This window comes from Microtus pennsylvanicus, chromosome 21 (assembly GCF_037038515.1).
Source record: "Microtus pennsylvanicus isolate mMicPen1 chromosome 21, mMicPen1.hap1, whole genome shotgun sequence".
NCBI lineage: Eukaryota > Metazoa > Chordata > Mammalia > Rodentia > Cricetidae > Microtus > Microtus pennsylvanicus.
In genome coordinates this window covers 5148782-5166366 of record NC_134599.1, presented here as the reverse complement: position 1 = coordinate 5166366, position 17585 = coordinate 5148782, and the positions used below count along the sequence as shown (strand labels likewise).

General features: G+C 36.3%; 1 protein-coding gene across 18 annotated transcripts in view; it reads right to left on the bottom strand.

The window, feature by feature from the left end:
• Window positions 1–17585, bottom strand: part of Kmt2c (lysine methyltransferase 2C) — a 222977-nt gene that overhangs the window by 72464 nt on the left and 132928 nt on the right. For 13 of the 18 annotated variants that reach the window (XM_075955409.1, XM_075955410.1, XM_075955411.1 and 10 more), the window contains 11 exons: window positions 17096–17215; window positions 14699–14815; window positions 11988–12089; window positions 11711–11815; window positions 9015–9196; window positions 8629–8793; window positions 7520–7629; window positions 6824–6889; window positions 5011–5223; window positions 3644–3772; window positions 1033–1152 (listed from right to left, as the gene is read on the bottom strand). In XM_075955409.1, the coding sequence (XP_075811524.1) occupies window positions 1033–1152; window positions 3644–3772; window positions 5011–5223; window positions 6824–6889; window positions 7520–7629; window positions 8629–8793; window positions 9015–9196; window positions 11711–11815; window positions 11988–12089; window positions 14699–14815; window positions 17096–17215 (1429 nt within the window). The remainder of the gene's footprint in view (window positions 1–1032; window positions 1153–3643; window positions 3773–5010; window positions 5224–6823; window positions 6890–7519; window positions 7630–8628; window positions 8794–9014; window positions 9197–11710; window positions 11816–11987; window positions 12090–14698; window positions 14816–17095; window positions 17216–17585) is intronic. The other 5 variants (XM_075955418.1, XM_075955419.1, XM_075955417.1 and 2 more) reach the window with 1 other exon arrangement.

Genomic DNA, 17585 nt, shown 5'->3' with positions numbered 1-17585 from the left:
CAAAAAAAAAAAAAGAAGCTTCTTAAAAATCACTACACTTCTTCCTGAAATAGAAAGGAATTTCTGATTTTTAAAAATTCATTAAAGTTTCAAAGGGGAAAAAAAAAGACTAGCTTTGCAAAGCAAGAAATACTACAAAGACATGCTGAGAATATCACAGATTTCTTCCTATTCTATCTTAAAACATAATTTAAAAAAAAATGTAAGCATACAGCTTGTGATCATTAGTGATGACAAGCACTTCTGAAGGTGAAAAGCGGATCACTTTTTGGTTTTTCAAGACAAGGTTCCTCTATGTAGCCCTGACTGTCATGGAACTCACTCTGCAGACCACGCTGGCCTCAAACTTGGGAGATCTGACTGTCTCTGCCTGGATTAATTATGTGTGCCACCGCCTGGTCAGTAAAGCACTCACAGGAAGGTCTGGCTTGAACACCGACTTAGCTTTTTCTTAAGCAAGGGTGACAAAATATATTTATAAAATACAAACCTGTCACTTCAATTAAATAGCCTGTAAAGTGCTTACTAAGTCACTAAGGCAGGGAAAGAGAGGCCTTTGTTAAAATGGGCAGAAAGTATTGATAAAATTAAGTTAGTTAATCCTTTTACTCTTATTTAGCGCAGAAAACATTTTTTTGAGGGGGGAGGGTAGTAGGGTCTTAAAGTTCCAAAGAAAATGTGAGGAGTATGGATCATAATAGCAGGTGCCATCCATAGCAGTAAATGGAAAGTGGGGAGAAGGCCTACAATTGCAGCACTGGGAAAGCTAAGGAAGGAATATCATGCGTTGGGGAAGCCATAAAAACCATGTAGGGAAATAGCCACCAGACTAAACTATAAGACTAGATCCTATCCCTCACCATACCACACACGTCCTAAAATAAAACCATTTTCTTAACTCTATAGCATTCAAGTTAATTGTTCCATCAAAAAGAAGCACATGGTTATATGTGGCAGCATTGCTTCAGTGACTGTCTATTCCAACAGAGTATAAATCCAAAGGAATTAAATCAAAGAAAATCAGTACTATACCATCATCTCTGCTAGGTAAGTGCTCAGATATAGAGCCTGAAGAATCTTTTCTGATCAGAGATCTTTTGGCTTTTCCTTGTCCTGTTCGACTTCTTTGCCGTACCATAAATCCACCAATACCTATATAAGATAGAAATCACATAAAGTCATAAATGTCTCTAGAATTCTACAGTAACAAGAATGGCTTTGTCTTTAATGGTGAACTTTTATCTAAATTCACTTGCATGTTTAATATAAATTAATGATCTCATTTTTGCATGTAAATAGGTATGTGGCATGGAGGCCTGAGTATATGTGTGGGGGCACACATATCTGTGTGTGGGGAGGTGTTCATGTGTACATATATACATGTGGAGGACAGAAGCTAATCACTGGGTTTTACCCTTGATCTCTCTCCACCTTATACACTGTGGCAGAATATTTCACTTGAAACCAGAGGCTGCTGATTCAGGATCCCTTGTCTTTTGACTCCAAAACTTTTACAGAGATGCTGAGGACCCAAACTCTGGTCGGTCTTCAGGCTTCCATGGCAAGCACTTTACCTGTTAAGCAATCCCTCCAACCTCAAGAATCTCATTTTTATGTAAAGTACAGGAGATTGGAAGTAAAAATAAATGTCAAAGTTACTATTATCACTTCCATAAAATAATAATTACAACTTGCTACTGTAGGGAAAGAACTACTTGCATTTCCTCCTCTAGATAAGATCAAAATACACACTAAATGGGAGGTAGAGCTTGAATATAAAGAAGGGATATATCTCTGCTTCCCCTTCCGTAATGGTTAAGTTATAGCTCTGAAAACAGCTCAGCAGACCACATGTACAATGAGGATAAAAACTGAATGAGAATAAACTAACACTCATTGATCATTATAACTTCAGTAGTACTATCTTGTTATCCCATGTCAAAAAAGCCAGAAGTCACAGAGACATTAAGTTCTGTAGCTAGGAAAACAAAATATGGAGCCAAGCTATAGGTTTCTATCTACTAACTAAATGTGGGCAAGTTATTTTACTCTTGAGTACATACATTGGTAAAATAGGTAAAATAACACCTGCCCATATCATAAGTCTGAGCAAAATAAAATTGGTAAAATGGTTAGCAATTTTAACAGTTTAATAGGCACTAAATCCTATAAGCTTTTGTCATAATCTATTTGTCTAGTAAAGTGCTTTCCAACACCCCTCAAATAAAGGGATGTCACCCATATATAGCAGAGAAAAAAGAAAAGACAGAATCAACCAGCATTAACATTCTAAATGGAATAGCTCTATCTAAAAACATAAAGCATACTTGGAAACATAATAATTAAGAAGAAATGAAATTGCTGGGCAGTGGTGGTGCACACCTTTAATCCCAGCACTCAGGAGGCAGAGACAAATGGATCTCTGTGAGTTCGAGGCCAGCCTGGTCTACAGAGTGAGTTCCAGGACAGGCTCCAAAGCTACAGAGAAACCCTGCCTTGAAAAACCAAAAAGGGGGGCGGGGGGAGACGTGCTATGACAGATGTGGTTCATTCATAACGAAGGTGTCATTGAAGGTCTTGGAGAAGACAAATGGAAAGTTCTTACCTACAACTAAAAGGAATATAGAGTGCTCTTACCAATAAGATACAATCCATCAAAACAACAAGAGATTGCACTAATAACAGACATTAATAAATGAGATTTGAAAAGCCTACAACTTTCAATGAGAAATTCCAAAACCTTTTTTTACCATAAGGTAAAAACCAAGGCAGCTTTTTCTCTACCCATGAAATACACTGGGAAAGTAAGAAATTAGAGGAAGAGAGATGGTAAGTGGTTAAGAATACTCACTCCACTCGCAGAGGACCTGAGTTTGGTTCCCAGCACCTACACAGTATCTCACAAGTCCCTCTCACTCCAGTTTTAGGGTATCTGATACCATCTAGTGTCTATGAATGCATGTGGTGCACATAAACTCACACAAGTATACACACATATATAAATAAAAATGAACTAACAATTTTTAGAAGAATTTACTCGTGTATCAATTGCACTACAAATTCAACAAGATATTTTGTTCACCTTTTTGCCTGCATAATTACTGAAGTTTTAAAACAAAAATTATTAGAAAATGAATGTTTACAAGAGACCTGGTGAAGTACAGAAACTACATGAATTTCTTTAAAAGTTCAACATAAATTAAAACAAAATAAGTAACATGGATAATAGATGGCTATATTTGTGGGAATGATTTATTGTCAAGTAATCAAAATTTTCAGTGTAAAGAATACATCTTTAGTTTCATGTAATAAGCCGCACATAGATTAGTTATTGAGTTGTAAGTCATCATTACAAGTTTTGTTATATCGAAATGTCTAGTTTGGGGCCTTGAAAAATGGCTCAGCTATTAAGAACACTGGCTGTGTTTCCGGAGGATCCTGATTCAATTCTCAGCATCTACATGGTGGCTCACAATTGTTATTTAACTACATTTCCGGGAGATCCAACACCCTCTTTATGGCCTCTGTGGGCACCAGGTACTCAGATGATGCACTTACATGTATGAAAGTAAAGCACCGATACACATCTGGAGAGATGAGAAAGAGAAAGAGAGAGCACATGCGTCTAGTTGATATAATCTACCTGGTCTGTAAGGTTTTCTTTTCCTCTTTTTTATGCCATCTGTTCCTTCTATTCCCTTAGTTTCATCATCCACAGCTTCCCTCTCAGGACTAGATTCTGATTTTCCATCGCAATCCATAAGTTCTCCTTCTGGAAAAAGTAAACATACAGATGAAACTGGGTAATTCTAACAAATACAGAAATCTTAACCAAAAGACATTTTTTAAGAAAAGAAAAAGAAGCCAAGCAAAAGACCACCAAGTCACTCTAAACCATTCAGTCTAATCTTGTGCCTCAGGATTGGGGTGGGAATCATGATGCATGACCCAGTGTTGTGTTCCTAGGGAGTATGACATGCCAATTAAGAAAGGGGAAACAAAGAGCTCAAAAAGACCTATCAATCAATTTTTAAAGCAATCTTATCTTTAACATGATGATATAAGATCCATGCTTTACATATTTTGTTCACTAATATAATTTCCAACATGTTTTATACATGTTTAATAGATACTACTGAATGGTGGGAAAATAATTATGGCTTTATTTCTGAATCAGTTGAAAATAATCACTCCAAAATAAAGACACCAGAAGTGATCATTCTGAGAAGGAAACAAACAAATTTACTCTATGTTATACTTAATGCTGTTACTAAAACTATTTTGTTACCTCACAAGTTCAGACAGAAAAACCTTATGAGTTCTATTCTGATAAAGAAAACGTTTATGAAGCCGGGCGATGGTGGCGCACGCCTTTAATCCCAGCACTCGGGAGGCAGAGGCAGGCGGATCTCTGTGAGTTTGAGACCAGCCTGGTCTACAGAGCTAGTTCCAGGAGAGGCTCCAAAGCCACAGAGAAACCCTGTCTCGAAAAACCAAAAAAAAAAAAAAAAAAAAAAACGTTTATGAGTCACCAATTTACAAAGCTTAGAGGAGGGCTTAGGATGACAGTCCAGCAAACTGAAGTGAATCACTCTGAATGTCCACACTTACAAACACAATGATATTAGAGATCTTGATTACAAAAATATTTCAAAACAACAAGCAAATGCAAGTCTTAGAATATCACTCAAAAGGAAGAAGTTTCTCATCAAGAGGTACCTTAAACAGTGTGACTAACATTTTATAAATATACATCTTTCAGAAGTTCTTTTATACACTAATTGTTTTTTTGAAAGATTTATTTATTATGCATATGCTATTCTGCCTACAGGCCAGAATAGGGTACCAGATCTCATTACAGATGGTCGTGGACCACAATGTAGTTGCTGGGGATTGAACTCAGGACCTCTGGAAGAGCAGCCAGTACTCTTAACCTTTGAGCCATCTCTCCAGCAACATTATACACTAATTCTTGCACATGTGTTCCAAGGAAGACCAAAGAGTTATTACCTCGACTATCATCCATTTCACCATCTCTTGAATGCTCTGATTGGATGTCTGGAGGGGTCTGAAGAACAGCCACACTATTCTGATTTATAATCTTCAATTTCAATTTTGGTTTAGTCCGTTTTCTTCTTGGAACTGTAACGGTGAGGCTCTGTAACTGAGTCATCCCTGATTCAGTCAAACACACACCATCCTGGGTATAGGTCTTAGGTGGATCTAAGATTACAAAAATGCAAATTTAAGAGCTCATCTGAAATTGACAGATAAGTTGATTAATATTCCAACATTTACATGGCAAGAAAATACAACTACACATCCATCCAACAAAAATCTACAAAGTACATGAACTGATGATGTTCAATTAATATTGAAAACCTTTTAGGACTATTGCAGAATGGATGTAAGTTGACCACAAAAAAAAAAAAAAGTAAGTAAGTAAAATTAAATTACAAAAAAGATTTTCCTAAAAGCACTTCCGCTTTCATGTATCAAGAGGGAAGAAACTGAAACTACATGTACTGCCACCACTGCTCTGTAATAAGCCTTTCCTTGTGAAGACCAAAATGTAAAAATCAATTTATGTAAGAGAAACAAAAGTACTCCAGTAGTAACAATATTATCACTTACACAGAGAGGTAGAAATATTGGAAAAATCCTGCACCCTCAAGTAAAATAATATACAGGGGTGAAAAAACCATAATGAAGCCACTGTTTCCTATGCTAGCTAAAATATTAATAATAAGATAACACTTCTAACACTTCTATAGATTCAAATCCTTAATGTAAAAACTTGTTTATTAAAGCAATTCCAATACAATCCATAGGTTTTTGTATCAGAAATGTTGTCAACATCAGTTAAAAGAAGCTCTCATAAAAATGCCATGCTACCACTCTGTTATCAGAGAAAAATTATAAAATATTAAATAATTAATGCTAATTGAATGTTTACTTAAGTAGGCTTTCTTTTCCTGCTGACAACTAAGCAAGTCCAGTATCCAACTGAAGAAAGGCAGGCAGGATACTAATAGTTAATCCAAACAGCTATTATTCTCATTATTTTCTGAAATTTATAAGAAATACTACTTCTGTAAAATGAGCCAGTATGAACATTTTATACATTAATTCTAAAAATTCCAGAAAATTCATTTCATTTCATTTACTCAACCAGCCAGTTGTTTAAGAAGTATATGCTTTTTTCTAAAAGAAGCATATCATCATAGAACCTTCATCTGGTGATGGATGGAGATAGAGACAGAGACCCACACTGGAGCACTGGACTGAGCTCCCAAGGTCCCAATGAGGAGCAGAAGGAGGGAGAAGATGAGCAAAGAAGTCGGGACCACGAGGGGTGCACCCACCCACGGAGACAGTGGAGCTGATCTACTGGGAGCTCACCAAGGCCAGCTGGACTGTGACTGAAAAGGCATGGGTTAAAACTGGACTCTCTGAACATGGCGAACAATGAGGGCTGATGAGAAGCCAAGGACAATGGCACGGGCTTTTGACCCTACTTCATGTTCTGGCTTTGTGGGAGCCTACCCAGTTTGGATATTCACCTTCCTAGATATGGACGGAGGGGGGAGGACCTAGGACTTACCACAGGGCAGAGAACCCTGACTGCTCTTTGGACTGGAGAGGGAGGGGGAGAAGAGTGGGGGGAGGGGGAGAAGGGTGGGAGAAGGGGGAGAAGGGTGGGAGGAGGGGGAGGGAAATGGGAGGCTGGGAGGAGGTGGAAACTAGTTTTTTTTTCTTTTCTCAATGAAAAATAAATAAATAAATAAATAAATGAAAAAGAAGAAAACTTTTTAAATTTTACCTAGCTCTTTTACTTTTGTGACAATTTGTGCCACAAGCGAAGAGTCACAGCAGTCTGAGGAAGGCACTGAAAAGAAAAACAACAACTCAGGAAATGTCTGAGACAAAAAAATGACATACAGAATAAAGATTTCCATGCCTGTACATGTATCATTCAACAAATGTCTAAATATTATAGGATTCTGCATGTGTGTGAGGAGCTGCCTTATACAGACAGTCAAGTACTATACCCATGTGTTCCATCCCACCCCAAAAGGAGCTTTTGGTTTTCAAAGGGATTGTTTCACTTTTTTTTTTTTTTTTTTTTGAGACAAGGTCTCACTTTATAGCTGAGCTTGGTCTGATATGCACATGTACTACAGGCTAGTTTAGCCTCAGTATCCTGCTGCCTCAGCCTCCCCAAATGCTAGGATTACTGGTGCTGGCACAAAACAAGAACAAAACAGAACAAGGGGCATAAAGAAAAAAACCAGCAGAATATGAATGGGGGACTTCTGAATAAGATAACTCCAAGAGGTTAAACCTTAAAAGCAAAACTTTATATTTTATATCTAAAATGTATGTGTGTCATTTTGTCTTTATACAGACTATTTTAATAAAGTTGAGATAGGAAGAGTATTATAGCACAAAGCAACTTCTATTTCACAAATCAAGGAGACATGGGGCAACAAATAAATAGTTTATGTTATTTTCTTACCATTTGATGCAGGCATATAGGGTCTGCACATGCTACAATCAAAACCAATGTCTGCTACATTTTCCACTTCCTCCTCAGTATTTAAGTTTTGACAAACTGCATGCATCCACCTAAAAAGAGCATATTTATATATTTAAAAGAAGTGGAATATACAAGAAATTGTATTCTTTATAAAAATCACAACAGGAGTGGACAGTCCTTAAACTTAAAGTCCCAAGACTTGAATGTCTAAGTCTTTTCCCCCAATTATCCCTATTAACCAATAATACCCTCCCTTATGCTGAGAAGTCAAGAAAAGGAATAAATGAGAATATAAATACTAAAGAAGAAGCAGATGAACACTATTAGAAGGACAATTACCATTTATGATCAAATGCTGAAAGACAAAGTTGTCAATGAAGCTAGCCAGGTCAAGCAGGAATTCACAAGAGTACAAATAAAACTAACTGTATGCATGTATATGTGTCACCTGCTGCACCTAACTAAGAACAGATACTTTCGTGTCAAGGGATGACAACCTTGCTTTAGAACAGTTTGTCGTATTGTCCACAAAAACTATACAACTTATTTAAAAGGAATACTGTACCACTGATCAATTAAAACTAATGCATACAGTGCTCAATTGCTAACAGTATTGAAACAAAGGAAGTAGTCTGCATTTTGAAGGTGAACATACTAGCTAGGAAGATCAAAGGTTTTATCTAACATCTAGGTATTAAATCTAGAGCTTTAGGGGAAAATGTTGAGAGAGAGAGGAAGAGAGGGCGGGAGAGAGACAGAGAGAAACAGAGAAAATGATATCATTTTTAGAATCTACCAGAATAATCAGAGATTCACCATAAGAAAATGCATAAATGCAAGCACTAATTATGTATCTAATTTCAAGAGACTGATAAACCATCAAAAAGTCCCCAACTGAAAACCCTAAGTATCTAAATTTGATATTTTTAAAATAAGAACATACTGTGGAAGTTTCTAATATACTAAAAGTCTAGAAAGCAAAGTTTTGTTCCTTAAATTTATCAAGGAAAATAATTTTCTCTAAGTTCCTTTCAGTTCCTTAAGACAAAGGCTTAAAAAATGGCAAAGGGGATAAAAAGGCACAGTACCTATCACATTGTCTACACTGCAGAATGAGGTCTTCTTCTCTGTAATTCCGATAGCAGATGGGGCAGGAGGACAAGCTGGCACAAGGAGCACACTGTGTGTAATTGTTTTGCCACTCACATCTCAGACCTGCAGATGTTGCTCCACAGTGTCTACACCAAACACACCTGAAATCCAAATCCCCACAGAAGTCCCAAGTTTATTTCTATATTTAATTATGACAGTTTGGGAAGCTGTAAGTGCACAGAATGAGAAGAAATAATTTTACAAATGTATCATGCCAAATGTGTATGATTAAAGAATACACAACTAATTTATAAGACCAAAATGATAAGCAGAAGCTCAGAACTAGAAAGACACTGACAATGTAACATGAATCCTAGGGTACCATTTGCATTTCCAGCCTCCTTTGGGAACTGTCTGCAATGGAGGGTCTAGGCAGTAGGTATGATAGCTTATGTCACAGTCATCACACAGCAAGAGTCTTCCTGGGTCAGTTGCCTTCCCACAGGCCTCACACACTGTGCACTCAAGACATCTCCAACCTTTGCTAAGAACCACTTTACTGATCTGGAAAAAAGAAAAATCGTGATTTATTTATTTAGCTTAGAAATCATTTGCTTGACTCTGTATAGTGCATACATTATTACTGTGCTTGAACACACACACACACACACACACGAGGAGCAGGTCAGAAGTACTAGTGGCACTACTCAGGAAGGGGGATTGGTCAGTAGTGCTAGAGCAGCAATTACCATATGCTCCTGAGGTCAGAACCATTTGTTTTCATACTACTGATGCTGCTAAGGGCTAATTTGTTGGCTGCATCTTAACTTATTCACAGTTGCACAGTATTTTAGAGATTATATGACATTTTCTTGTATTTTAAAAATATTCCCAGCTTTGATGTCTAAAATGGGCAATATTCCATAAATGCAGAAGACACAAACAAAAGCACACTCTCACTTTGAAGGGCATTACTTAAGATTTTTAGATCTACATATATATGGGAATATCAACTACAGAAGGAAGGGTATTTGGACCTATTTCAGGAAGATTAAAAAGTCCACTGATTGCCACAGTAAGAAATACGCCTGAAAATGTTCATACTCTTGAACACTTCTAGATATTCCTTTATTTCTTAGTTTTTACTTATTACTATTTGTGTGTATGTATTGTGCACCTGTGGAGGTCAGAGGACGGGACACCTTTAAGGAGTTAATTCTCTCCTTCCACCCTTATATAGACTTCCAGGGTTAAACTCATGTCATCCGACTTGCTCAGCATGCACTTCACTGAGTCATATCACCACCACATGGTGTTTATCCAGATAGGAGGACGTAGTATTCTATTCTGTCCAAAATAGTATCAATGGTAACAAAAGAAGCCACAAACAGGTAGAAAAGCATGAATTTAAACTCCAACTATTGGTAACTAGCCAATAACAGGTCTGTATGTGTGTGTACACATACTCTCACACACTTATATATATATAAGCTTCAATTAATTTAGTTGAAAATGGAAATTACTGGATAAGCTAAAACATTCAGAACAGTTCAGGAGGGTGCCTCTAATCTTAACTCCCCTCCGAAAACTACTGACAATGGCAGACAAGGGAAATGGCCACATTAAGACATCACTGGGCTCACAAGACTTTACGATCACATCTGGAAAGGAATCACATTCAGATAGTATTCCAAAGACAAATCATGCATTATTTACGAAATGAAGACAGAACAAAGAAAGGCAAGGTACAATGAGTAATAAATTAGAAATGACTGTACTAGTTTTCTATTTAAAAAAAATTATAGTATTTCACTTTGAATCTTAAATGTACAAAAGCAAGTGTTACTTTAGCAAAGAAAAAAATGCTAGTATAACATTAAGCATCTCCTGGGGACACATGATACTTTGTTTACCATATCAACGTCTTGGATAAATAACGGCATCACACAGTGGTGGTGGAGGGCAGAAGGAAGGGGTATAGGTCACATTAAGTTCAGAGTGATTAATAACCAAGAAGTTAAGGTTTATGCTTATCCTATGTGCTACAGCAGAAACAGAAAATGGTTTAAAGTACTCTGGGGGAACCTACATCCACAGCTGGAAACTGATACTTGCATTGAGCACCTGTTACTTTACTCAAATATTTTAAGTTTTATTTCAAATGAGTTTGTATAAAGAAATCACTTCATTCAGTTACTGTAATATGCCCATATTTAGGTAACTTAAAACCAAGTATATGGTTGCCACATACAATGTTCTTAGTGTCAATAATGCTTGCAACTGAGAGTTGAGGGCTCTTGATTATAGCAGAATCACATAAAAAAAAAAAGGAGGAGAAAATGAGCCAGGCGGTGGTAGTGCACACCTTTAATTCTAGTACTAGGGAGGCAGAGGCAGGTGGATCTTAGTGAGTTCAAGGCCAACCTAGTCTACAAAGTGAGTTTCAGGACAGCCAGGACTGTTACACACAGAGAAGCCCTTTCTTGAAAACCAAAGAGGGCGTGGGGGGGCGGGGGGGCACACATGGACGGACGGGACAAGATAGGATGGGCTGAGGAATCTGAACATGGGAGAAACATGGATAAGCATACCAACTTATGAATGTAAGATACTAGTTCTGAATTTCTGTAATCAAAGATGGGTGGTGATAATACTAATGCCTCAGTTAGTCATAAGACAAACTGTTTTAAGAGGAAGGGTAACTTGCACAATGCAAGACCACAAAGTTTCTGGGAGATAATTTACTGAGGTAACAAACACTTAAAAAACAGTATTTAAGGTACTTAAATATCACCACATATGCATAATGGTGACAAATACTTGATTTCAATATTGTATATATCATGTATAACAGATACATAATTAATTTTTAAGAACTAAGAAAACAGTATTAGTGCTCAAATAAAATAGAAATATATAGTGGGAATAGTGAGATAGCTTGAAGAGCAAGCTTGATATGGACCTCCAGATGCACACTTGTGGCGTGTGCACATACATGTGTGCACGCACAAACAAACAAGCAAATGGAATTCTCTATTAGAAATGTTTTTGTTAACTCATTTAACTTAAGCACATTACCTTAATACTGACACAATACGGATGGTAACACTGACCACACTGTGAACAGGCAAGTAATCTTCCTTCTGCTCCTTGGCCGAAACTGCCACAAACTACACACATATCCTGAAAATTAACAACATGTAAAACAATTTGAAATTGCAGATAAAGTTAAGAATATAGATTTTAAAAATACATTCTTAATTATCATAGTTCTACAGTTTATCTGGATGATATTTAGGCAGATGGGACAGATTAAAGTGGGGAAGAATTAGAAAACAGAAGATTAAGTTCAAACCTGATGCAAAGTGAACTTGTCACTACTAGAAAACAACACAACGGTATTGTGCATAGAGTTTTCTTCTTCATCTTTATTTGATGAAGTATCTGCAGCAGACACCTACAAAAAACAAAAACATCAATCATAGGCATAGTGGTGTAAAATAATAATCACAGAACTCAGGAAGCTGAGGCAGGAGGATGGTAAGTTTGAGGCTAGCCTGGATATATAGGAAGACCCTGTCTCTCAAATTAAGTCATGATTTTTTTTTTCAATTCACTAAGTGCTTACTTTAGATATACAAGCACCACAGAGGAGGATAAATGAAAACCCGAAAGCCTGTCTTTAGTAATACTTAATTATCCAGAAATTCTACTCAAGAAACTATAAAATTATAGCATATATAAGCGTGTGTATATATATATATATATATATATATATATATAAACACTTGAGAACTGCAATGTGATTAGATAAAAACAGGATATGCTATCATACACACAGCAGTCATTAAAGAGTCAGTACCAAACTCAGAATATAAAAATTGCTTGCTATCAAGCTTATATACCTTACATGGGGAAATGGTAATAATATAAATATAGGAGTCATAAGACACATTAAAATTAAGTTTGTTAGTTCACTATAACTTTTTAAATGTGACTCCCAGGAAATTTTAAATTGCATATGTGGTTCCTATTCATCTCTATTAAATGGCACCACTTCAGAATATTATGATTAGCTTATCAAAATGTCAGTATTAGCAGAACAATAATCAACCATGGGTGCTCATTTCTAAACTTGATTATATTTCCCCAAACCAACTAGGCACCAATTGGATTCTTATTATACACTCTGCCCCAACAAAAGCTCTGAATTAGATACAGTAACAGAAAACCAGGAAGTCAATACTAAAATAATAAAATATGATCCTTTCTCCTTAAAAGGTTAGAACCTACATAGAAATGTTACACTCAAGGTCAAAACATAAATAATAATTCTATTGGGGAATGGCTGAAATTTTAGCTAAAAAATATACTAATGCAACATTTTAAATTTAAACACATGTAAAATCAGTTTTAATTGATAGTACCAATGTGAATGTTGTGATCAAGGCACAAACAAGCAATTAAAAGTCATATAAGGGAAACCATTAAGCAACCTAAATATTTAACCTGGAGATATGACCAAAGGACAAATCAAAACTCTTCAGTTAAGCTATGTAAACTGGCACCAATCCTGCATCAGGCTCTCAAGTACTAAGATTACAGGCACAAGCCACAAGAAACTAAGATCAGTCACGCTTGAAGAGAAAGGTTAGAGGTGAAGATGGGGAACCACATGAACTTCAGAGGATCCTGGTAAAACTTTAAGAGATGAATGTCTTCACTGCCTTGATTATTCTATGGTTTTCAAGGTTTGTACACACCAAAGCTTATTAAATTGTGTGTGTCAAATATCTGTACCCTCATACCAACTAATAAGTCTCATACCACTCAATAAATCTGTTTTGGCTTGCATTTGATTGTTTTGAGACAGGTTACCACTATGTAGGTCCTGCTAGTCTAGAACTCACTCTGTATATCAACTAAGCTTCAAATTCACTGAGACCCACCTGCTGGCGCAAGTACTATGGTTAAAAATTTGAGCCACTATGCCCAGAAATAAATCAGTTTTCATCTCTTTCATGCCTGCTCCCCACCCCTCCAGAATTCCAAGTATATGAGGCTGTCCATAAACTCAAAAATATCTGCCTGTCTGTCTCCTGAATGTTGGGATTAGAGTGCACCAGCACACCCAGCTCAAATTCTTTCTATCTTCGTTTTGGGTTTTTCTTTTTTGTTTCGTTTTGTTTTGCGTTTTTGGTTTTTATTTTTTTCAAGACAGGGTTTGTCTGTGTAGCACTGGCTGTCCTGGAACTCGCTCTGTAGACCAGGCTGGCCTAGAACTCAGAGATCCTCCTGCCTATCCCTCCAGAGTGCTCGGACTATAGATGAGCCATCACCGCACAGCTCAACTAGATTTTTCAATGCACATCAACAGGAAACCTCAAAATGTGCTCATAAATAAGCATTTATCAATCTAAAATACTCACTCAATCTTGAACATCATTCAAACCTGTATTAACCTACATTTCTAGGTCTTTACTATAGGTCTTATTGTAATACAGCAACTGTAATAAGAAATAACTTTAAATGCCAAACTAACAAATGGGGGCTGAAGACAATGCTAAGTAGCTGAGGGTACATATTATTCTTGCAGAGGACCTGACTTCAATTCCCAGCAACCATGCCAAATGGCTCACAACCATGTGTAACTCCAGTTCCAGGAGATCTGATTTCTTCTTCTGAATTCTTAGGGCACACAGAGGCATACACATGGTATACCTGCATGCAGAAAAATACCCATATACATGAAATGAAATAATACATCTTTAAAAATAGGATTCAATAATAGTATATTTTTAATTAAAAAGAAAATGCATTATAAATTCTCTCTTGTAGAAGGTTGATAGAAAAATATGTCAAAGAAAAAAGAAAAGAATGACAAATCAGAAAACAAAACCACCTGAACAGACGTCCAAAATAAAATGAAGTCCATAATTACCAAGCAGAAACAGTAAAGTGTAAAGGGATGAGACTGTTCCTGGGACTCTCAGGATGAAAAGAACTTGCTACAAATGAGAGTATCACCATTAACTACTGCTGGAATAATAAGAACAGAAATCTCACCCCAGGTAATACAACAGTTCCGATTCCACTCTTTAGTTTAGACCTGCCTCTGCCACCTCGTCCTGACAGCCCTGCACCACGAGGTCTCCGCTTCCCTGGGAATCCAGACCCTCGGCCCTACATAACAAATAAGAATGAGTAAACATTCAGTAAATGCCCAAGAGAATTTTAAAATACAGATGGTCAGTGGAAAAAAAAAACATTTTGTCAAATGTTACAGAAATACCTTTCTTTTACAATTGGATTATATATATATAGATCAGACTTACTATTTCCATCTTTAAATATGTAGCCAAAACTTATTAATAAGACTACTTAAAACTTTAGAATCCAATGTTGCCTCTGTTCTCATGTGTGCTTCTCATCAGCAAGCCTTGACACTAATTGACTCTCTATACCTTTATTCTGGGTGTCTAGAGTAATCAGACCCAACACAGACATTTCTATATGCACAGGCTATCTTCAGTACAAGACAGATGCCAAAAAAAAACTCCCCTCTTGGAGATGAGTCTAACAGGAACATTTATTGGGTACTTAGTATATACTGATATAAACAATTTTTCTTCTTAACAAATTTACAGAGATAATTATACTGAGAGTAAGGAGGTATCAGTGACATCTCCAAGGTCACTGACCTAACAAGTGGCCCATAGTCCCTCATTTTTAGTCACTATTCTGAAATATTACAAAACAGCAAAGTTACTATTTACCAGTGTGAAGGGTATTATGTCTGCCGTGAAAATAGAACCTTTATTATTGAACAGCTGTCATATAAATTGAACATATCTAACTCATTTGAACACAATATTTAAAATTGCTTCAAGATTTTAATTAAATTGACATAAAGGCAAAATAACTAAAATTAAAAGTAATGTTTTACTAACATAAGAAAAAGTCCTATAGGAAAATATGTTAAATTCTCTGAGATCTTAAGCTATAGATACCAACCAAGATTAGAGTCCTGACCTCACCTTGGTTATATTCAGTAATATATATTACTGACTGAGGAAAAACTGAATCTTATAAAAATATTATATATGTGGTCCAGGAACCTTTTGTTCTTTGTAACAAATGGGAAGTATGACACATCCTCACCTGATACCTTTCATCAGCTTCCTAAACTGAAATCCCTGCCTGCAGAGTAGAACAAGCTCAGGGTCAAAGTACTGTATTTATGTGGGGAGAATAAAACACTGCGTGAACAAATGGGAAGAAGATTTGTGATTTCCCCTTCATTTTTAATAAATACAAACACCTTCCAGCGCCAACCTGTCTTTCCTTGTTCTCGCTCACCCTGTTCTTTGGGTCCCAGAGGTCTTCAGCTCTCAACAAGAGAGACAGAAGGTGGGACTGCACTAGGCAGGTTGTTTTCAGCACGAATCAAAGAATGGCTTGTGGCAGGTTGGAGTGTGGGGAAAAGTTAAAGCAGTAATTTAAAATCAGGATTACAGTAACCCCTCAGTTAATATTTCCTAACATCCATTGGTACAGATTAAAAGTAAGTGAAAATTGGCAGCGTTTGCTACAAAATCATCGAGTCACGTTTTACGCTCTTATATATTTAAACCTAGGTATGGTGGCACCTGGCTGTAATCCTAACACTTGGGAGTCCGAGGGAGGATTTGAATGGAGTTCAAGGCCAGCCTGGGCTACATAATGAGACTAATCTCTAATCAACAAATTAATTAAAATGAATAAGCTAAAATTATGTCACATTATTTTGGGTGATTACAACTATCTGGATGAGCATAAATGTGCACTTAAAATTGTAAAAGAAACTAAGACAATACACTCTGAAAGTCTTCTGAAATCTTTCACTAGTCTAACTTAAGTAGCTCTATTTTAGAAACATACCACATATAGACGATAAGGAAAAATTACCTTCTTTAGTCAATAAAGTACTTTAACTATCGAGATGATTGCTTTTTGAACTTTTTTTGCTTCAAACTGTACCTGACTACTTAACGTCAAGAACCGAGAAAGCACCGTCAACCTATGATACGGGAACTCTCTGCGATTTGAGGTAAACACAAATATGAAACTTTCTCTGTCTGTACGTAATCAACTAAGCTTTGTGATATTGTAAATGAGCAAGTTCCTGATTACATTTTGGTCTGTGACAAGAATTATTCCTTAAAATAAAATTACAACAACTTATAACAACAACAATAAAAGAAAACTAGTCAGAAAAAGGGGCATTAAAAATGTATCCTTATAATACTGCAGTTTAACTTCCTCCTCATCTAGATCTTTAAGTGAAATATAAGCCAAGCTGTCAAATTGAAAAAGTGACTCTGGAAGTTGAATCTAGAAAGAAAGATTTAGTTCTTAACATCCAATAGAACAAAACAAACTACAAAGAAATGATACATGAATGTAAATGCAAGTTTTATTTACCACTTTGATGCTCCAAATGGCACTGCCAGAAAGCTGCCTGGGTTTAAAAATTTCCCGGCCTTCTGAAATGTCTGGGGACCAGGAAGGTGGGCTCACTGTATTATGGTTACTCCAAGCCCCCTAGGATATGGCAGGTGAGAAAATAGATGTATAAAACTCAGCAACATAAAAGATCAAAGCCAGCAACTAAGGAATTTTAGAACAGCAAAAACGAATGCAAATGTATGAAAAATTAGGACAAATTGCTTCAAGTCTGAGAAAATAAACCTATCACCTAAAGTGACTTTAACTTAAATGTTTGCAGGTATAATTTAAATTAAATATCTCAGAAGAAATATCAATACAATAAAGTGTAATAAAAAAATCAAATCAAAGTTTATATAACACCAGTACTGACTCATGAACTGTAACTACATTACAAAAATAAAAATAAAAGTCAGTCACAGTCTAAGAATTAACACTAGAAGAAAGCTATTTATGGATTATATTA